The sequence below is a fragment of the Octodon degus genome, unplaced genomic scaffold (assembly GCF_000260255.1).
Source record: "Octodon degus isolate 3935 unplaced genomic scaffold, OctDeg1.0 scaffold00158, whole genome shotgun sequence".
Lineage (NCBI taxonomy): Eukaryota > Metazoa > Chordata > Mammalia > Rodentia > Octodontidae > Octodon > Octodon degus.
In genome coordinates, this window is record NW_004524734.1 from 3,547,787 (window position 1) to 3,571,239 (window position 23,453).

Here is a 23,453-nt window from a genome sequence, read left to right on the forward strand (position 1 = left end):
TTCCTACTGAGCCATTTCCCAAGCCCCCTCTTTCTTTTCTTTGTTTTTTAGGAAATTGAAAGAAGCCATGTATAAATACAATAAAGGACTTGAGTATAGATGATACAGTAGAAGGGTGTGTGTGTGTGTGTGTGTGTGTGTGTGTGTGTGGTTACTCTACCTTGACTAAAAGATCAGAAATTGAATTTCTAGGGCCTGGGAGGTTGCTCAGTGGCTTAAGTGCCTGCCTGGCAAGTGCAATGTCCCAAGTTCAATCCTTGGTACGGAAAGAAAGAAAGAAAGAAAGAAAGAAAGAAAGAAAGAAAGAAAGAAAGAACAAAAGAATGAACGGTGGGGGGGAGTGGGAAGGGAGAGGGAAGGGGAGAGGGGGAAAGAGGGAAGGAGAGAAGGAGGGAGGGAGAGAAAAAGCAAAAATTGAATTACCAGTGCAACTTTTGTTTGTGATGGGGATTGAATCTTGGGCCTCACCCCATCATGTATATTTTGTATTAATGGGCACAGAAACATAAAATTGTACATGTTAATGGCATAATGTGTTTCAGTGCACTTACACATCGTGAAATCTTTAAGATTAGGCACTGTCTCCTCAAACATTTATTATTTCTTTATGATAGAAACTTTCCAAACCGTCTAGCTTTTGAAATTTATGGTACATTATTGATATCTATGATCATCCTCCTGTACATAATAACTTCTTGCTCCTGTGTATCTGTAGCTCAATACCCATTGGTCAACCTTTCCTACTATTCTTGGCACATGATAGTACTTTTTGGTATTCATTTTGAATAATTAGTTTTTGGAAGCCTGTTACTTATTAGTTTCTTTCATGTCATTCTTGGCTCTGAATTATGCAAAGAGCATTTAATTTCAATTTTGAAAACTTAGAAGTCAGTTTTTCATATTATTATTCAATGTTTGAAGATTAAGTTTAAACCTCCACATATGTTCTTGTTTTTATTTATTCATGCATTTTTACTTAAACTTTCTACAGCTATTCATTAGAACAAACAGTGCAGTTTCTAAACTGTGTTCTTGAAGGAGACCCCGTAAAAACAGTTGTAGCTCAAGAGTTTGTTCACCAAAATGAGACTGTCACTTCTCACACTTCACAGAAGTCTAAAGAAAAAAAGGTATGAAATTACTTATTTTTTACTATAATGGTAGACAGCTGTGTATAAAAATAGGATTTGTTTGTTGAGCATAATAATTTAACGATTATTTTTCAGGGGCTTTTGGTGGTACTAGGCATTGAACCTAGGGACTTTGCACTGAGCTACATCCCTGTCCATCCCCTAACCCCAACATGTTTTAGTTTGAGATAGGGTATGTCTGTGTTTCCCACTCTGGACTTCAACTGTGATCCTCCTACCCCAGCTCCCAGAGTGCTATAAGTGAGGGGCACCACACCTTATTTCTTACCACTTGACTAGATTGGAAACTATAGCTGATTGTATTTTTCTTTAATATCTAGTGTGGGTGACAGCTCTTAAATTCCTACAACTCCTATGTAGAAATTACTTTTTTTTCTTTTTAAATTTTTTTTTTTAACATTTAGTGTGTGTGTGTGTGTGTGTGTGTGTGGCCAGCTCAGCCCACCAGGGGGCGCGGCTGGCTGGCATGTGGTACTGGGGATCGAACCGCGGTCCCTGTGCTTTGCCAAGCTTGCTCCAAGTAGGTGCTTTAGACCACTGAGCCATCTCTCCAGCCCCTTTTTTTTCTTTAAGCACAAAAAATGAAGGATATCTTCTCTCACAAAATCAAAATTTTTTAATTTGAATAGATATGGAATCCCATATATAATAAAATATTTAGTATGTTCATAGTATTAGCAGGTGTATGGCAATTTTCAAAAGTTAAAACATTATTATTACCCTTCCCAAAATCTTGGATTTTATTAAGAAGGCACAAGGTACACTTCTGGAATATCTGAACATCAGTAAAAACTAGCTGTGACTAAACACTACTGAATGACATAGGAGATGGTTCTGTGAATATTCTTACATAAAAGATTCTGGTATTATGTGTTTTTCCATAAAATAAGCTGTGTATTTGTGGCAAAAATAAATTGATTTACAGATTTTAGTTTCTGATAGAGTATAGTGATGTCTTTATTTTTTAATTTAATGTCCTTTAATTTTTTCAAGTCTTTAGAGTTCTAGGAGACTGGGTGTGGTGGTGCACGCCTGTAATCCCAGCGCTGGGGAGGCTGAAAACAGGAGGATCACTTGAGTTCAAGTTCAAGCTGTAAGACCCTGTACCAAATACATTAAGAAAATAAAACTAATAACGCAGGTCTAAGGAATAGAGTTCTAGCCTGCGAGCAGGGGCTGGGGATTTGATACTTGGGCCTACAGTGCCGGCCCTGCCCCTGGGGCGAGCTGAGAGTGCAGTAGAAACTGGGCATGGTAGCAACCGCTCCTGTAATCCCAGCTTTTGGGAGGCTGTAAACAGGCGGATCACTACGAATCTGATCTAGTAGTGAGACCCTGAACAGAGTTCTAGGGTCTAAGTAATCAAAATGAGGGAAGAAATTAAATAACCAAGTACTATTATATATTAGGCTAGTTTTCTTTACTCTTTCTTGGCTTCTGAACTGTTCCCAGGAAGATGTGAAAGATTTTAATCTTTGATACTCCTCCCTCGCTCCCTTTCTAGACAGAGTCTCACTGTGTAGTTCAGGCTGGCCTTGAGTTCACTGTGTAATCCAAGCTGGCTTCAAATTTGCAGTGGTCCTCTTGCCTGAGCCTCCTGAGTGTTGGGATTGCAGGTGCACCAATGTGCCCAGCAATAGTACTTCTATATAAATTGATGATTTTCAATTTTCTGAATTTTGTTTTTAAATTTTTTAATTAAACATTTTTCATTAGTATCTGTTTTACAAAATATTGAGCTGGGTGCAGTGATGCATACTTGTAATCGCAGCATTCTGGGAGGCTAAGGGAGGAAGATTGTAAGTAGGAACTATCCTGTCTCAAAAAATAAAAGAGGCTAGTAATATAGTTCAGTACAGAGGACCCTAGTAATGAAAGGTCCCCAGGAATGAAAAATAATTTACAAAGTAATAGTTTCAATGATGTTTTCATACATGCATATATTTTGATCGTATCCACCTACCCTGTTAACCTCTCTTATATCTCTCTCCATCTCTTGCCCTTATACCTCTCTCCATCCTTGCCATTTCTCCCTTTTATTTGATAATAGTCTCCCTTCTGCTTTCCTGTCTTTTAGCATTACAGCCCCCCACATCCTCTACTACATGCATTTTTTTTTTTTAATGAAAGTCATTATCACTGGAGTGAGATAAAAACTCAGTGTAGTTTTGTTTTTTGAAGACAGGCTTTCACTGAAGTCTAGGCTGGCTTTGAATTCCCCTGGGACTCAAATTCAACATCTTCCTCCTTCATACTCCTTAATGCTAGGATTATAGAGTGTGCTACCTGTACTCAGTATAGCTGGGTTTTTTTTGTTGTTGTTGTTTTTGTTTTTTGGTCTTTTTGAGACACAATGCAGTTCATGCTGGCCTTTGCTTACTTTGTAGCCCAGGTTGTCTTGAGCTCCCAGTGATCCTCCTGCCTCAGCCTCCCAAGTGCTAGGATTACAAGCATGTGCTGTTATGCCTGATTTCTCAGTAGTTTTGATTTGTATTTCTCTAATGGCTAAAGATCTTAAACATTTTTTCATATCCTTGTTTGTATTTCTTTTTCTGAGAAGTGTCTGTTCAATTCATTTGGACATTAATTAGATTCTTTTGGTGTTGAGTTCTTTATATATTATAGATACTAATTTCATTTTCACAAGAGTAACAGGCAAAGATATTCTCTCATTCTCTAGGTTGTCCCTTCACTCTGTGGATTGTTTTTCTTTCTGTGCAGAACCTTTTTAGTTTAATGTAATTTATTGATTCTTGCTATTGTTTCCTATTACTGGAATTCTAATAGGGAATCATTGTACATATACCTCAAACAATGTTTGTTTCTTGCAGTTTCAAAGTTTCAGGTCTTATACCTAGGTCTTTGATCCATTTTGAATTTATTTTTGTAAAGGGTGAGAAAGATCAAATTTTACTCTATTACAAGTGGACATCCAGTTTCCCTAAAACTTTTTTTTCCCCCCCTAAAACTGTTTATGAAAGAGGCTGTTATGGTTGGGTCTAGATGTCTCCCCAAAGCTTCATGTGGTTATAGATGGGCTTTTTCAGAGGCAGCTGGATCTCGAGTGTGTGATGCTGGGAGTTAATACTAAATCAGTCCACTCATTGATTTGGCATAGTTTAGGGTGTGGATAATGGTAGGGCCCTCCTTCGATGTGAGTGTTATCTGCCCTGAGGGTATATAGCCTAGATGTAATGTAAGGGACCAAAAACTTGAGCTGCTGTCCTGACTTGCTGCTTTGCTGCCTTCCTGCCTTCTACTTGCATGAACTGTTTCTCCTCTGAGATGCCTCTTTACCATGCCACCCTGTCTTGCAGCTAGCTGATTATGGACTGAGACCTCTATGAACTGTGAGCCAAAAATAAATCTTTCCTCCTTTAACTTTGGGTGCCAGTTGTTTTGTCTCAGTAATGAGAAAAAGAAACTAGGACAGAAGTTGTCTTTAGTGAACGTTTTTGACTCCAAGAATCAGATGGAAATTTGCGTCTATGGCCATACCACCCTGAATGCGCCTGATCTCATCAGGTGGAAATTTGCAATGTATAATACTTAGTTGCACACATTTGTTTACGTATCTTCTGTTTCATTGGTTTTCTCTATTTTGTGCCAATAGCATGTTATTTTTACTACTGTGGCAATGTACTATAATTTGAAACTAGGTATTTTGATACTTCCAGCTTTGGCTTTTTGCTTAGGATTACTTTGGCTACTCTAGATCTTAGGTGTTTCCATATGAGTTTTAGGATTTTTTTCCTACTATGAAGAATGTCATTGGAATTTTGATAGAGAGCGTATTGAATATGTAGATCGCTTTTGGTAATGTGGCCATTATGTTGATTCTGCTGAACCATGAGCATAAGAAGTCGTTTCATTTGTAATGTTTTAATTTTTTTTCTTTAGAATTCTATTATTTTCATTGTGAAGGTCTTTTGTCTCCTTGCTTAGGTTGATTTCTAGGTTTTTTTTTTTTCCATAATTTTATTGAGAAACAAATAGCAATGAGCAGTTTCAAACCAAATTGGTAGGACAGTTTCAATAATTAACATTTTTACGGGCTGCTTGCCATGATATGCCAGTTGCTGCTATGATGTCTCTCGGGTAGATGGTTGTTCAAAAAGAAGGGGGTGGTGAATGAAAGCAAGAGACAGGAAAAGGAATATTGTGGGACTGTCCTGCTTCAAGGTTGTATATGGTGAGATTTTTGGACTTATGTGTAAACATAAGAAGTATATAATTCTTTATGCCTATTTTTAAAATATATTCTGATTTTAAATTTTTTTTAGCATATTCTGTAGGGACTTAAAGTTCAACATATCAATACTTGAGGAAAAATACCTGTTCCATATTATGCCTAAGATGTTTGATATGCAGACAGATAGTGAGGTTAACCTTAACAGCCTAAGTTGTATGGTAATAACAATAAGCTTGTCTTCTGGATGGTTAACAACCTAAGTTTGCAGACCAAAATTAGATGAAAAGGAGGACTGCAAAGAAAGCCAATATTTTGGCCCTAGCCTTCCAAGGTCACTTAAGACTCAGGACATATGAGAACTTGCACTGTAACGTCATGTAACTCGGCAGTGTCCCAAATTTTCTGATCAAGGAGATTATGGGGCCAAAGAGGAAAGTGATCGATGATGTAGAGTGTGCCTAAGGACAGTCACATGGAGAGAAAACATTCTCAGGCTTTCATAGAGAGCACATTGGCCAAGCAATGGCCGTGACTCATCCATATGGCTGACAATGACAAACAATCTGAGGTACAGGATCTCAGGATAAATCCTGAGGGGATTTCACTGACCTTATCAGACCCAAAAGCTACAACTCTTGTTGCATAGGTCCTGCTTTACCTTGGTCTTAACCATCCAGCAGAAAAGTATAAAAATGAAATATAAGAAGTAAAGCCATGGTGTTATGTTGAGCTGTAGGGGACTCAGGTCAACAATTTCTGACATTGCCAGTCAAGCGGAAGATATGGGCTACTGGACTCTTTTAGAATATTTTGCTGAGTTTACATACCTATAATATTCAAATAACGGAACTTAACAAAAAAAGGGATACAGATGAATATCCATTTTGTATCTGTGTACTCAAAGTGGTTAGGATAGATATATAGTTACATTCTCTTAATGAATAGAGGGATTTGTTCTAATGATGTTTGTAGATAGGATATCATGTCCGCATCTTGTACAGCAGTTAACCACTGGGAGGAATGTATTCAATGTGTTAATTATTGAAATTGTCCCACCAATTTGATTTGAAACTGTCTCATTGCTATTTGTTTATCAATAAAATTATGGAAAAAAATAAATTAAAAAAAATAACATTTTTAAAAATGTATTGTGAATGGAATTTCCTGATTGCTTTCTCAGCTAATTCATTGTTGATTTTTTTTAATACTGATTTTTATGTTGAGTTTTAACCTATACTATTTAAATTTACTTTTGGTTACTCATATTAAAGAAAGCATGATTTGTTACAATATTGAAAATTACCAAAAAAGAAAGAAAAAAAATTACAGTTTTTTTTCGCCTGCCACTGTTCTTAAAATAATGATTAAATTACTATTAAATTACTTTACATGACATTTGTTTCTTGGACTTCTCAGATTTTTAAGGAAATAACTTTTTTTAAAAAAAATGTATTTAATACAGGATCTATAGGGTCTCACTATGTAGATTGGGCTTGTAGTGATCTTCCTGTTTTCAGCCTCCCAAGTGCTGTGATTACAGGCATGGGCCACCACACCCAGTCTCAATCAAGGTCTTAGTGCACCCCAGGGGGTGCTGGCACGGCATGCCGGGGGTCAAGCTCTGGTCCCTGCGTCTGCCTAAGCAGGTGCTTTAGTGTGTTGGAAATAACTTAAATTATGTTAATTTTGTCCTTCTTATGTCAAGCTAAGAGACATTTGCTCTGTGAATTGGAGAAAGGGGTAAATGAAAAGCTAGATTTGATTTGCAAATCACTATACATGTTTTTACCTTTGGCTTTTGATATTCTATAGATATTTGCATATACTGTCTTAAAATATTTATTTTAAATTTTTATTTATTTATTTATTTATTTATTTTGTGTGTCCAGCTCAGCCCACCAGGGGGCGAGGCTGGCTGGCATGTGGTGCTGGGGGATTGAACCGTGGTCTCTGTGCTTTACTTAGCTTAGCTTGTTCTAAGTTGGTGCTTTAGACCACTGAGCCATCTCACCAGCCCACTGTCTTAAAATATTTAAAAAAATCTAGTTTTCCTATTTGGTGAAGAACACAGAAGCAATTTGCATGGCTATTTTCATTAGTATGTGCTTTGTATTATAGAGTGACTTTTGTTTTTTAAAAGATATTTTGAGTGATAATTTCATGTTAGCTTTTTAAAAGATAATTGAAATTGTGAAACAGTAAACTGATCAGAGTCCCAAGTGGTAATTAGTTACCTGATTGAAACTATCCCATAAACATGCTTATGATTTTTATTAGCTGCTGGTCATAGTAACTCCACAAGGTCTTCTAATATAAATTGAAATATGTCATTACTACTGTCAGTGACTGAAACTTTTGAATAGATTTGCCAAGTATGAAAATTTGGAATTTCTGCACTGGATGGGTTTCTTTGACCATCTTATATGCCGTATTCTGGCTTGATTTTTGTGATCTAATTATCTGTTGACAACTTTAAAGAACTCTTCAACATATTCTCATATAAGGGTGTTAAAGAAAAGATAACAATAATGACATGAAAGAGCTGGCAGTAGTCTGTAAGTGCCTGACTTATAAGACACTGGCTTAGAATCTGTTTTCTAAGAAGGTGAAATATTAAGAGAGCCCATTTGCATTTTCTGATGATAAGCCAGGTAGTTTTTTCTTTCTTGTATATTATTTGACTCATCTTCCAGGCAAAGAAATCAAAGGAAGCTGAAGATACCTTGAGTGAGTCCTCTTTCCAGGACTTTCAGTACCCCAGGTATGATGACTACAGGGCTGAGGCCCTCTTGCACCAGCAGAGGAGAATAGAGTGCTACAGCAAGGCAAAGGAGGCATATCGGATGGGCAGGAAGCATGTAGCCACCTTTTATGCCCAGCAGGTAAAGTACAAAACTAAATTACATTTTCTTGGTTTTTTTCTTGCTGATTATGTTAGCCAGATATCCTTCCTTTCTTACCTTTTTTTTTTTTTTTTTTAATGTGGGTGTGCTGGGATTGAACCCAAGGTGTTATGCACGCAAGGCCAGAATTTTACCACTGAGCCACACGCACAACCTAAGCCAAATATTCTTGAAGTAGATCTTAAAACCTGTACTGTGTTGTGACTGGATGAAGTTGTTAGGGAATGTAGAGATTATGTAACTGATTTAAATAAAGTACCCTAATATAAAAGAAATCTGATTTCAAAAATTTCATCTCTTTTGTTCACTTTTTGTCATTACTTTTGCATTTATGGCTTATGTGAATTACATTGTGTCCTGATGGTCTGTCTTTTCTTTGGATTTAGAGTCTAGCATAGTATTTCTAAACAGATATAAGTAAGTATTCTGGAGAAAAGAAGAATGCTAAAACTGGCTATCTCTGGGTAGAATTATAGGGGCCTTGAGCTTTTTATCATGTTTGAATTTTTAGTTATATCTTATTCTTATAATCAGAAAAACAAAATTGCATTAGTATTTTTCAGGGAAGTAAAATTTCTGCCTGGGCTCATTTTGTATGCTGTTCTAAGAAACCACTTTGATTCTTTCTTATTTTTGTGGTTCCACATGGCTTACTGTTTTGAACAGAGTAAGCTACCAGGCTGCTGCAGTCATGTTTTACCTCACTGCAGTCTTGGGGACCTGGCTTCAGAAATTAACTGCAAGATGTTGAAACGGAACATCATGCTGAGACCCAGGTTTATCAAGCATGTGCTTCTCATCAGGCAGTAAACCACTGGGTTCTGTCTTCAGATAGATAATATTTAGTTGTTTCATCCTTTTATGATTTTTGTTTCAGAAAATATGCTAGAAACAGTGATTTATTCCCTCTGCTCCAGGGAAGGGAAAATGGGAGAGAGGATTAAAAATTATTAAGATATGTTATATTTATTTACTAATCCCCAAAATGAATGTAAATTTCACATGTCACAAACATATGCCAATAAAAATGTGAAGCACCAGAAACAATTTAAATAGACAAGGGAAAATAGATGAACAATTTGTGCTACATCTGTACTATGAAATATTAGAAATAAAAAGAACTACTGACTTTCAGTATGTAACAACATAGATGAGTCTTAAAACGACATGGAATAAAAGCTGAGCAATATAATAAACAACAGTTTAAGAACTAGATTAATTCACTGAAATATTTTTAGTGCATCCTTATTTCTTAAAACCTTTTTTCTTTTTCTTTTTTTTTTTTTTTTTTTTTTGTATTTAGGACAGGGTCTACAGGGTCTCACTATATAGATCCGACTCATAGTGATTCTCCTGTTTTCAGCCTCCCAAGTGCTGGGATTACAGGTGCGCCACCACGCCCAGTCTCAATCACCTGTCTCAGCGTGCCCCGGGGGCGGGGCTGGCACGGCACACCAGGGATCGAACCCAGCTGCTGCACTCTGCCTAAGCAGGCACTTCAGTCTGCTGAGCTATTGGGCCAGCCCTGCATCCTTGTTTCTTAACCTAATACATTAAGATTTTAGAGTTATTGCTTTGACTTTTATTTGGGTTGCTATTAGTTTCTTCATTGTCTGAGTAGAAAATATCAAGAGTCCATTGATGATTGGTTTATAATTATTAAGGGTGGTCTTCATGAGCGGAAGGTGAAAGAAGCCAATCACCTTGCTGCAATGGAGATCTTTGAGCAAGTCAATGCTTCCTTGCTGCCACAGAATGTGCTGGACCTCCACGGGCTGCATGTGGATGAAGCTATAAAACATTTGATGACAGTTTTACAGCAGAAAACTGAAGGTAGGAGTATAATGATGACACTTTTTCTTTTGGCAGTGTGGATATGACTTGCAAATTCAAGAGCATCTGCATGTGCAGGCTCAGGTTAGCTGCCTCATGTGTAGACAGTTTCATTAGCCATTTTTCAAGAGAAACTTCTTGGCAGAGAACTCTCTTTTTTTTCCCTCCGAATGTCTTCAGGGCAGGTTTGGCTTGCTTGAGTTGTGGGGATTGAACCACAGCAACCTGAGACTGACTGCTTTTTTGAAGCAGCCACTTAAAGAACTGAGCTCTAAGGGGCAGGTCCCCGAGAACTCTCATTTACAGCTGTTAACAATTCCTTCTCTTTTATGTCCTTGTTTTATTTTTTATTTTTATTTGTTTATTTATTTCGGCAGAACCAGGGATTGAACTCAGGCCATTGCGCTTGCCAGGGAAACACTTATTCCATTGAACCATCTCCCCAGCCCTGTGTCCTTCTTTTAGTAGTGTGTATTTCTTTGTTGTATTTAGTTAAGAGCCACTTGCATTATAATACAAGGATAAAGATATATCCTTATTCAGTGTATATTTATTACACTTATATATATTTATTGGCTATAAATTATTTAGACAGTATTTAATAAAATAAAGGAGGTACTAAAATTTTTGCAAAGTTGTCATGGAGGACATGCTTTCTTACTGTACATAGTGTGGCCTCTTCCTTCCAGAGCCTCATCCAAGGGCTCAGGCTGAAGGTCTTTTTCAGTGCCTCTATCCAGTATCATGAGTTCTCATATACTAAAGTGTCTTGCCATGTCTCCTTTCCTTTTTATTATTGGATGGTAGCACTTATTAGCAAAGTCCAATCTGTTTTATTTACCTCAGGCTCTAGTACTTAAAGTCATGTCTTTTCATCATTGCTATTTTGAATTCTCCACTTGGCTTTCTCTTTGTTCTTGCATTTTCTTTTTTTTAACACGCATTTCTCTTCATTGATTTTTTTTTTTTTTTTTGGTGGTGGGCAGGGGTGTGGGAAGGCTGTGGGTTTTTTTTTTTTATTTTTCTTTATTTTGTTTTTCAGTTCCTCCCCCCTCCTTCCTCCTCTTCTTTTTTCTGTATTTTAGGACAGGGTCTACAGGGTCTCACTACACAGATCAGACTCGTAGTGACCCTCCTGTTTTCAGCCTCCCAAAAGCTGGGATTACAGGTGCATGCTACCATAATCGCCCTTTCAGCGCACCCCGGGAGCAGGGCTGCCACTGTGTGTCAGGGATTAAACCCTGGTTGCTGCACTCTGTGTAAGCAGGCACTTTAGTTCACTGAGCTATCTGGCTGGCCCTTATTGTTCGGGGCTGGCACACTAGGCTGGAATTGAACCTCTGGCCCCTGTATTTGCCTAAGCAGGTGCTTTAATCCGCTGAGTTATCTGGCTGGCCCTAGGTAGAAATTTTATGTTTGCTATGACATATTGCAAACATTTTGAAAAATTACAAAATAAACATCTATACCAGTGAATTCAAGAATCCAAATAACAAGTTATAACATTTTGTCATGTTTTTAAGTTTTTTATTTTTCCTCTTGTATTCTTCCCCAGTCTTTTTTTTCTTTCTCTCCATGTCTCTCTCTCTCTGTCTCTCTCTCAGTTTCTCTGTCTCTGTCTCTCTTGTCTCTCTGCTCCCCCTCTCTGTCTCATCAGAAGATACAACCTGTAGCCCTTGTTCATTCTAGGCATCTTCCTTCCCTTTCTATTGAAATCAACATTTTGCAATTTGGTCTATATCTTCCTGCCCATTTTCGTTATATGTGCATGTAATTCATATTTAGCATGCAGTATTCCTTTTGTGAATTTAAGAAAATGAATGTATATGATGTCATATTAGAGCATCAGCCAAGCCACTTATTTTCACAAAGTAGAATTTTCAAGATCATGATGGATCTGATTTTCCATTATAATTGCTTTTAGCACTGTGTAACTATAATTTTTTGCTCCTATATTGATGGCCACTTAGAACATACAGTGAACTTTATTTTGCTTATCAGCACATGTACTTTTGTCACTACCTTTTTTCGTAACATTTTTATAATAAAAAAATAACTGACAGAAAAATTAGAAGAGTCATACAATGAGGATACTCATGTATTCTCTCTGTAGATTGATTGTTAACATTTGGCCACATTTATTTAATCTCTCTAAAACTTACTTTTGCTGAATTATTTGAAAATAAATTATAGATTTGTTGCTTTAGATACCTCCATGTGTGTATCTCAACAAATTTGGAGCCAAAAGTGGTGGCATATGCTTGCAATCCCAGGACTTGCAAGGCTGAAGCTGCCTGGGGTACATAAAGAAATCTTGTCTGAAAAACAAAAACTAACCAACCAACAAATAACAGATTCAGTCTGTAGATGTAGTTCAATGGTAGAGTGCCTGACTAGCTTGCATGAAGCCCTGACACTGGGGACAAGTTCATTCTGTTGTGTGACCATAATACCCTTATCACTTTTAAGGTATTGCATATTCATTCAATAGTAATGTCTGGTGTACAGGCCATATACAGATTTTTCCACTTGTATGGATAATGTCCTGAGTAGCTGTGTCTCCCCACTGCTCCATCCAGGATCTAGTCAAGCATCAAATATTTTCCTTTGGTATCCTATGTCTGTATAGCTTGCTTTAATACAGATTTCCCTTTGTTTTTTGTCTTCATGTCATTGACAGTTTGAAGGCCCCTGGTCAGCTTTTTGGCAGATTGCTCTACATTTTAATTTATCTGATTATTTCCTCATGATTAGACAAATCTTTTTTGGGGGGGTTGTGTTAAAATTTTATCTAGGAGATTCTAAATTATCTTTGGTCAACACATCAAGAGACATAGTCATTTGTCCTAGTGTTTTTTTTTTTTGTTTTTTTTGTTTTTTTTTGTTTTTTTTGAGGCAGGGTTTCACTATGCAGTTCAGGCTGGCCTCAAACTTGCAGCAATCCTCCTGCCTCAGCTCCTGAGTACTGGAATTACAAGCATGTGCCACTACACTCAGTCAAGTTTAATTCTTTAATTTCAGTAGAACTTCATCAGATTTTCTTTGAAAATGTACCTTTCTCAGCAATGTATTATGGTGTACACCTATAATCCCAGCACTTTAGGAGGCTGAGGCAGGAGCAAGTTTCAACACAGCCTGAGCAATTTAGTGATTTAGCAAGATCTTGTCTTAAAAAAATAAAAGATTTTAGGATATAGCTCAGCATGAAGGCTCTGTGGTCAGACCTTAGTCTCTCTGTCTCTTTTTGCTTGCATGCACACACAAACACACATGTGTGCAACACAGAGTACCTTTTTTCTTTTTAATTAATCTTTTTTGGTAGTGTATACTTTGTGGATTTTTAAACAATGTTCCTTCCCCTACAACGTTTTGCCTAATGGTTTTACCATGTATTAATTCCAGACAGAGCCTTGCACATACTGGCCATGAATTTTACCACTGCGTTATATCTCCCCAGTCCTACAGCTTATTCTTTTGTGGAGGAACAAAGTCTCACCATGTAATGTAGGCTAGCCTCACACTCAGAGTGATCATCCTGCCTCTCCAGTCTCCTGAGGGCTAGGATTACAGGTATGTACCACCATGCCTGGCCCCCAAAATGTATTCTTATACCTGAAAGTTGGTACCTTTTGACCAACACATGCCCCCCCCCCCCCGTCTCCTGGAAACAACCACTCTTTCCATGTGTCTAGCTTTCAGAGTCCACATGTAAGTGAGGTCTTTCAGTACTTCTTTTCTATCTGCCTTATTTCAAGTAGCATAATGCCACAGAGGCTCATCCACGTTTTTGCAAATAATAGTATTTCTCTTGTTTTTAAATCACAGAATAATATTCTCATATGTGTGTGTGCACATGTGCATATGTGTGTAAAAACAAATAGATCCATAATGGAATTTTTTTGACCATAAAGAAGATGAAATATTGATACATGCTATAACATGGTTGAACCTTGTAACATGCTAAATGAAAAGGTCAGATACAGACAGCCATTTATGTGAAATGTTCCAGGTAGGTAAATCCATAGAAAACAGGTTTCTGGTTGCTGGGACTAGAAAGTGGGGTATTTGAAATGACAACTAATAGACTTGACCTTGTGCTTGCCAGGCAGGCACTTGTGCCACTGAACTATATCTCCAGCCCAGAATTCTTTAAGAGTAAGGAAATGTCCTGAACCAACAGTGGTGGTTGTATGAAATTGTTAATAAACTGAACACCATTGTATTGTACATTTAAAAAGTGGTGAGTTATATGAACATTACAAAAAAAAAAAAAATGTAAGAAAAAAATAGACTTCAATAACATAGCCTAGATGATACTTGTTCAGATCCAGGACAGTTTGGTTTTTTTTTTTTTTTTTTCATTTTCTTTTTGGTAGCATGGATAGAGCTCAGGACCTTGTGCTTGCCTTGCAGGCACTGTGCAGCTGAGCTATATAGCCCCTACCCCACATGACTAGTTTATGGAAGCCAAAGCCCATATCTTCCATGATCACTGGACATAGCCTGTAGTTACTGTCCATTACCACCAGATGGTGCTGTTGATGAATAAAGATCTTTTCAGAGAAAAATCTGTGGATCTGCCCTTTGTTGCTTTTAGTCATAATTTAAAAGGATTTTCAAAATTGGAGATGAATAAGGAAATGAAATTTGTGTACCTACAGTGTATTTTTGTGGGCAAAGTCAAACTCGAAGTTGATTAAGCCTTTACATCTGACCTACTATATCAGAAAATTACAAGGGACAGAGGAACATGTTAAACAACACCATAGGAATATGGTCAGGAAATCCAGGCTGATCTTTGCTTTTTTTTTTTTAAGAGTGGAAAATTTTATTGGAAAAGAGGAATGGGGAATAAGAATAGCTCCTGAGAGGCAGGAGGTATCCCAAATCTGTTACCCGAGACTGATTTTTTTTTCCCCCAGTAAATTTGTAAGAAAAACACAAGGGGAAAGAAAACTCTTAGGTTAAAAAGTTAACAAATATACCAGTCAAAATGCAGTATGGATATGGATCTTGTTTCAGTCTTGATTCAAACAAATCACTGAATTTTTAAAATTTATTTTTATCTTAGGTTTTTTTTTCCCCCCCAGTACCAGGGATTGAACTCAGGACCTTGCCAGACAATTGCTTATTCTACCAGGCTATCTACCTGGCTTTTTTTTTTTTTTTCCCCCACTTAGTTTTTTGAGACAAGATCTTGCTGTGTAGTTCAGGGATGGCTTTGAATTCACTATGCAGCCCAAGCTGGCTTTGAACTTGTGGTAGTCCTCCTGCGTCAGCCCCCCAAGTCCTGAGATTACAAGTGTATGCCGCAACTCTCAGCTTAATTTTTTTTAGATAATTGCAAAGTTTTAAAAACTGATGATATTAAGAAATCATTACTTTTGTAAGGTAGTGATATTTTTATTTTGTTCTGTTTTTTGGGGGGTGGGGGGTTTGAGATATGTGTTTATTGTGTTGCCCAGACTAGTCTTGAATTCTAGGCTCAAGTGATTCTCCTGCATCAGCCCCCCAAGTGCTAGGACTGTAGGTATTCACCAGTCCACATGGTTTGTGTTTTATGTTTTTTAAGAGTCTCCTTTGAGATACATACTGAAATATTTGTGGTTTATATAGTAAGCAGTCTGGAGTAGTCTTAAAAATGAGTTATAGTGTTTCATTAGTCATGAATAGTAAGCATAGCTGTAATTTGAGAAACTAAATACCCATTAACCTATGCAACAAACATTCTTTGAACTCCTGCCATATTTGAGGCATGTGAACCACGTAGAGAATCACCTGGAGTACTGCAAATGAACTACGGAGAGTCAGATGGTGTAAGTGATGGACTTTATTGATAAAGGAGCAATAGTAAAGGAGTGATGCGGTAAATTATAATTACATTTTCTTACAGTAAAGCATAGTTTGTAAGTTTATAGTTCAAACCCTTTTACAAAGTGGACACTCTAGAGTGGGTAACACCCTAGAGCTATGTGTTAGTTACTTCTCTTGCATTGCTGGGACAAAATACCAACACCTCAAATTAAAGGAGGAAAGGTTTATTTAGTTCACAGTTTGTCAAGGTTTCAGTCCATAACCTGCTGGCTCCAAGGAAGGGTATCGCATGGCAAAGGGGCAACCATTCATGGCAGCAGAAGACAGTGGAAGCAATAGGAGTGAGTGAGATAAGTCTCCTTCTGTCCCTTATATTGTATTCATTCTACGAGGATTAGGGCAGTGCCAGTCCAATCAGCAGACTGATTCAGCAAGTACCCTCCCTTTATCCCAGCACCCTTAATCCCAGCATTGTACTAGTCACATACTCTAAATTCAGCCACCTCCGGACAAAACTGCATGACTACCTTAGGTGTTACTAATGCTGTCACTGTTGTCATTACTACTGCATTAGGCTTTGGGCACACTTCTAGACACATACCACAACATGCCAGAAGTAGTGGATGTGGATTAGAGTAGAAACGGAGATCTTAAGCAAAAATAAAGAATTTAGAAATGGAAAAGCACAGTTTTTTAAAATTCCAAGCTAAATATTGCCCTAGAAAAAACAAGACTTGAAAAACCACCTGATTATGATTCTGCTGAAATGTTAGAGTAACTGAATGAGAAAAGTATGGAGTGCTTATGTTTCATGGGTGCAAATTTTGTACTAAAGAGTCAAACAGACGACTTATGAATGGGGAACAACCATTAAATTCATTAAGTCAACATTTTATCATGAAGTTTGTAGTTCCTGATGTGTGTGTGTGTGTGTGTGTGTGCGTGTGCATGTATTTTTGAGACAGGCTTTTGCTGTGCAGTTCAGGCTGGCCTTGAACTTAAGTTGTAGCCCAGGCTGGCCTCAGGCTTGCAGTGATCCTCCTGTCTCAAACTCTCAAGAGCTGGGATCACAGATATAAGCCATGATGCCCGGCCTGATATTATTGTTATTCATTATAGCTGTTAATAAAGTCAGAATCTATCTACCAGCTTTCCCAAGGTCATATCCAATGTAAGAATTGTAGTCTTCCAAGAAGCTCAGGCTCATTCAGACTTAAGAATTCTCTATTAGGAGGCATTTCTTCAGCTAACAATTAATCATCTTCAATAATGGGACTACACTTTATTCTTTAATTACTCAATTTGTCGACAGCCATTTCTGAGGGGATGGACTATTAAGGAATTGCTGCTGTTATCCCATTTTCTTTTTTTTTTTAAATTTTTTTTAAATTATTTATTTATTTATTCCTTTAGAGAGAGAGAGAGAGAGAGAGAGAGAGAGAGAGTGTGTGTGTGTGTGTGTGTGTGTGTGGCCAGTATCCCATTTTCTTTATGAGGAAACAGGCACCAAGAAGTTCACCTTGTTTATGGTCACGGTCATTTAATGGCAAAGCTGTGACTTAGACTAAAGCTGGCTGGCTTCAAAATATTTAATTAACAGGGTTGTGAAGATTTTATATTTCTTAACAATATAATCCATTTAAAGCTGTGACTGTGTCCATGGTATATAATTGTTAGGTGTTACTGATATTATTGTTATTATCACTGTATAGAGAATTTCTAGTACCATGTGGAATTCTCCTTTCTCACAATGGGGAGTTTCCCATGGAAGTCTTTAGATAGATTGCTGTAAGGCTATGTGCATTTTAAAATATACATTTGAAAACATTAATTTGGGGGCCTTTGAGATAATAAAGCTCTAAATGTTCATAGAACCAATTTTATACAAATATGAGTATTAAGGTATGTTTTCTGTTGAGAACGTAACGAGTGATGTTAACTGTCGCAATTCCTATAACAGAGCTTAAGCAGAATGGCGGTAAGCCCTATCTTTTTGTGATTACGGGGAGAGGAAACCACAGCCAGGGAGGAGTTGCTCGCATCAAGCCAGCTGTCATTAAATACCTCACAAGCCATGGTTTCAGGTGAGTATAGATTTCTAGTGTCAAGAAAGACAACTGCCTATCTATGGCTATGTAGACACTAACAGCATGCTTGGAACTGCTTGTCAAAGTAGCTAACTGAATTTAGCCATCTGATTTCAGCCACAAGTTCATGTTTAAAATATGACATAACTTTTTCCAGCTAGATGTATGCTGTGTAGTAAACCAGAAATAGGAAATGGTGGTTATCAATCATCATTGAATGAAACTCTATCATTAACTTTAAAATTATAAAAAATTTAAATATATTTGTTCTTTTGATATACATATTATAAAATAGATTAAATATAATTTAAGATTTGCTATTTAACTCTTGAAAGAAAAAAAATGAGTGGAATTGAGGGACTTTTCCTGAAAGATAGCTATAGTTTAATGTGTTTATACTTTAGTCAAAACACTTCAACAAATATGAATTTATGACTTTAACTTTTTAAGTTAAATGCCATTAATGATCTTTTGTTATAGACATGAAATGTCCTTTTCCATTATGTTATTCAGTAACAAAATTATAAGAAAAATCCAAGATTAAAGATCTACTGATTAATAGGTTCTCTGTGTATCCTTAAATTCCTAGTCTAATTTCAGTTAGGGTGGACTATTTTGTTTTTACAACTTTGTTTATGCCATGTAACAAAATGTTACTTGCCTACATTATAGAAAGTGGTAGCATTAATTTGAGCATAAAAACAGATGGCATTTTTGGGATATTTTTGTAGGAGTAGTAGTTATACCAGAACATTATCATATTGAGATTAATGATCTATTTAAGAGTAGTGTTCCTTGGCTTTTACCCCAAGGGAGCTGAAAGTATTGCAAAGCCAGAATGCTCATACTTGCTTTCAGTATCAGGGGTTTTTCTTGGTGCTTTCTCCATGCACAGAAACAGTGTAGTGCAGACACAGTCTTGTCCTTCATACCTCAAGCAGCTCTATGATAGAGTCAGACAAGAGAGGTTTGAAGAGTCTTGCAGTGTTAGTGATTCCTAGTTAGGAGTAACCCTGAACCTTGGGCTTACACATGACCTGACACTTAAGCAAAGGGACATGATAGAAATGGTCCTAGATATTAATAAATAAGAGTACTTGATAGTAAATGTTATTTTAAACATAGATGCTTAGAGTCCATTAAAAGAATACTTCTTAGTTAACCTGAAAATTGTTATCTTTAAAACAACTCTTTTTCTTATTTCTACAGGTTCTCTGAAATTAAACCAGGGTGCTTGAAAGTCATGCTAAAGTGAAATAAATGCCCTTGACTTGAAAGTGTGGAGGTTTGTAGGTTAAGATTAGTTTTATTTGCAATAATTCATTCAGTTCTATTCTAAACATGTTTTACTAGAAATAATATCCATTTATAAGTCAAAGTCTTTCTCAAATTCAAGAGAAGTTTAATTTTTTACTGAATCAAACCCACATAATGTTAACTGTTAAGAATATTAAAGAGAATTTTTATTGATTACAGAGTAAGAAAATTATCAGCTGTAATTATAAGTTTGAAACGCTCTGATTCTCAGAGAGAAAGACTATTTTGTATTAGTTTTTTTCTTTTTTTACTTTAAGTGAAGTCACAAGGCTTCTGTGGGTGTTTGTGCCCTTCTAAGGGCTACATTCTAAAGGTAATAGAATTAAAGAAAAATGGGTGATCTAACAAAAAACACTTGAAGTACTTTTTTGCTTTAATAGTTAAACACATGAAATCCTATCATCTTGCCATATGCTGCAGAAAGGGAGATACACTGTTGCATTTTCTCTTTTTTATGTAATCTTAATCTCTTTTTGTTTTATTCTTTTGTCTCAGTGTATTTTTCTTGAGGAAAGTTGGGTCTGTGATTGTCTTGCAGAGTTTATGCCTTTCATAGACAGAGAAGTTTTCAGAGAAGAAATGATGAAATATGAAGTATGTGCTGCTGACTTACCTAGAACTATGTAAGGGACTTTTCAGGCAGTGCTGAACAATGATATATGTAAGGCATTGATTTCTAAATTGTAGATCAAATTCCTATTAAACAAATTAGAAAATATTGATATAAGAGGAATCTCTACAAATTAATAAAACATTTTTACTTTTATTTTGAAAAAGAGTGAACTTTCTAAAAGGAAATTTTCATTGACTTTTATTGGTCTGTTAGCTAATAAAATCTGGTTAATATTTAAATTATAATTTCCTTTACATAAATTTAATGTGGGAAAGAGTAGTTTTTCAGTATGAGAGAATGGCTAAATTAAATTTTATTTTGGATATATAGATATTTACAACATATGCAGCTTCAAGGAAAGGACTTTTATTGCTTTTTCTTTAGTTTAAAAAATTATTTGTGAGTTCGAGGATTGCTGTGAATTCAAGGCCAGCCTGGGCTACATAGTGAATTCAAGGCTAGTCTGAAGTACATAGTGAGACCCTGTCTCAAAAAACATATTACTTGCATTGGAAATGATAGAATTGATTGAACTGTTACTGAAAGAATTTCTGAAATACAGTTGATTTCCCAAAAGTGCAAACCAAGATTAATGAAAACAAAACTCAAAAACTCATGTTTTTATATATTAACACATGCTTTTAAAAGGAGTCTTACTGAATTTTATCTTCACAAAAATAAGAATATATGTTTATTATTTAGAAATGGCTAATTACTAGTATTGAATTAGTACTTAAATTTTTTGTTCATAATAATTTATTAAAAACAGGCCGTAGTTTAGCACACTTTTTAATCTTTTAAAGTACACATTAAAAATAATAGTCACTTTCAGCAACTTATTACAAAATTATAATTGTTAATGAAGTAAGATTTCTATGTGTAAATTAATGATTTAAAATATATGAAAAAATACTAAAACCTGGAGTTATTGGAGTGTGTGCAGCAGCATACTCATTTTATGTCTTATATTTCTTAGATGGCTTAAAAATACTGTTTTTGAGTACTTCAGCTAGGCTTCAGTATTACGATTATGATTAATAGAGGACAGTCAAAATAAAATAGAGGTATGATATTCTGTGGGCAGAAACTAAGTAAAAAAAGCTGCTTTATACTGTATCAAACTCAAGTTTATGTCTTGTTTTGATTAATCTGGTGTTCATAAATATATAAGCAAAGTTTGAGTATCATATATTCTAATGAAGTTGTTTAATCCTAACCTGCCTCAGACCCGACTATCTAGTATAGTTTAAACAGCACATAGTTATGAAAGATTTAGAATCTTTCATTTCTTCTTTTGCCCATATCCAAATCCTGTGTACAAGAGGCAGTGAGTTTGGAGACTTTACAAATTTTCACGTATTGGTGTATTTGCACCAATATGTGTGACTCATTAGAATAGCTCCTGGTAAACATAGTATTTTAAAAGTACAGAACTTCTGTTGTTTGGAAGATTTTACTACCAGTTACATCCACTGACTAGTCTCTTACTAGTATCTACCAGAGGGAAAAAGAACAAATGTGGAAACCCCAGAGTGATGTAGCTGAGTCAGGAGCACTTTCTAAGTGTTTTCAGTCCATCTATCTCCTTATTCCAGTGTGAGAAATAGAAGCATGTTCTCTTCTCGTACATTTATTGAATGTTCACATCTTTCCATGTTATCTTCAAGTTGAAGTTTCCATTTATTAGCATTTCCACATTCTCTGGTTTTTTGCATACCATATGTACTATATAGTAGGAATCATGACTAAAATGGTTTGTGTATTGTACTTTAAGAAAAAAGCTCACAATTCTTTAAGATAGTTTCCTAGCTCTCTATTTTCGTCTCTTTCGTTTTAAAATTCAAGTGTTTTGTATGCTTCAAGAAAGGACCCATTTCATAATATTACCTGTTCTGAGCTGGAAGTTGGAAACTTGAAACTCAGGAAATTGTTCTGGCAATGTTTTAACTGTTCTCATATTAAGAAAATGACAATATGTGTAAAAATGACAAACAATAATTTGTACTTTTTTTCCAAATGTTTTTTCTACATGCTTCTTGTTTAGCAATGAGGTAAAGTTTGATATTTCTGTGTAGTGGTAATATACTGCTTATATTTATTTACATATAAAGAGATTTAAATGTTTGTGTGGCCAAAAGAGTGTCATTTAAAAGGTAAAGTAAATTTATATAGAATGTTTATTAATGGTGCTTATTTTAAAAAGGTAACTCGTTTACAGTATTACTTAATGCCTCTTTTCAGAATTTAATAGAGAAATACATCTAGGAGACACCTGCATCCTGAAGAGCCTTTTATAACTTCATGCTGTATGATGACAAAGTTTATTATTTTCCTTAAAGTTGAACAGTTGACTTTTATTGTCCAAATGATGAACCTGTTGATAATAAATAATTAAATTAACCTTGAGGCTTAAATGTAACATTGCAGCTATTAGAGAATATATTATAAAGTTTTTAGATCATATGTCAGAAACAAAATGTTTCTATTTGTATTGTAAAGAAAATGTAATTTTGCTGTTAATTCTTGTACTTTTTTATTGAAAATGTTTATAATTTTGCTTTTAAAATTTCCTATGAAGCCATTTGCAGATCATACATTTAATTTAATAAAATACTTTAGTCACAGTCCAGTGTAAGGAAATCCTGTTTGTTATAGTAGGTATGGTGGTTTAAACATTAAAGAATATTTTTGTATGTGACTTTGTAATTGAGGGGAAAAGGATCATAAAAGTTTCGTTTCCATGCCACAACTTTTCTTCTTATTTATTTTGATGTAGTAAATGCTGATTGACTTTTGAACTAGGTAAGTGGATTGGCTAGGGCTTCTTTCTTCGTAGCCTGTGTCTTTTGACTAACCTCAAGATTAACAGTTTAGTCTTTAGGGACTTGAGTAATTCCTTTTTTTTTTTTTTTTTTTTTTTTTTTTAATACCAGAAGTTGAACCTAGGTCTTCACACTTGCCAGGCAGGTGCTATGCCTCTGATCTATATCCTTGGCCCTGAATAATTCCTTAAATAATATTAAGGATCTTATTTAGCTCAAAAAAGCAGAATAATTCACTACATTTAGCAAGAACTTATTTATTCAGTAAATATTTATTGAACTCTTATAACTGAGGACACAGTATAAGACAGCTTCTCTCCATAGGTATCTTATACTATAATTGTTCTCACATATATGGAATAGTTTCATATATGTTCTACTTTTTTAAATTAATTTTATTGAGAAACAAATAGCAATGAGACAGTTCTAAAACCAATTAGTAGGATAGTTTCATTAATTAATACATTGCATATTGTTGTCTTCGTAGTAGGTATTCATAGTATAAGATGCAGACATGATAGCCTGTCCAAACACTATTAGTACAAAATGTTCTACTTTAAATCTCAAGAGAGGGGCTGGGGAGATGGCTCAGTAGAATAAGAGCTTCCCTGGCAAGCGCAAGGGCCTGAGTTCAATCCCTGGTTCCGCAAAAAGAAAAAAAGAAAATCTCAGTAGAATCTTATTACATAGATGGTACTATCTAAATGTAATGGCTAAAATA

At 35.7% G+C, this 23,453-nt stretch overlaps 1 protein-coding gene across 4 annotated transcripts in view; it reads left to right on the forward strand.

Annotated features, from left to right (window-relative positions):
* N4bp2 (NEDD4 binding protein 2) overlaps positions 1-22,420 on the forward strand; it is a 109,540-nt gene extending 87,120 nt beyond the window's left edge. For 3 of the 4 annotated variants that reach the window (XM_023702743.1, XM_023702746.1, XM_023702747.1), the window contains 5 exons: positions 992-1,130; positions 8,037-8,225; positions 9,911-10,079; positions 17,854-17,977; positions 19,190-20,343. In XM_023702743.1, the coding sequence (XP_023558511.1) occupies positions 992-1,130; positions 8,037-8,225; positions 9,911-10,079; positions 17,854-17,977; positions 19,190-19,235 (667 nt within the window). In that variant the 3' untranslated portion in view covers positions 19,236-20,343. Of the gene's footprint in view, positions 1-991; positions 1,131-8,036; positions 8,226-9,910; positions 10,080-17,853; positions 17,978-19,189; positions 20,344-22,151 lie in introns of those variants that run through there. The other variant, XM_023702744.1, reaches the window with a different exon arrangement.
* The last annotated feature ends 1,033 nt before the right edge of the window (positions 22,421-23,453 follow it).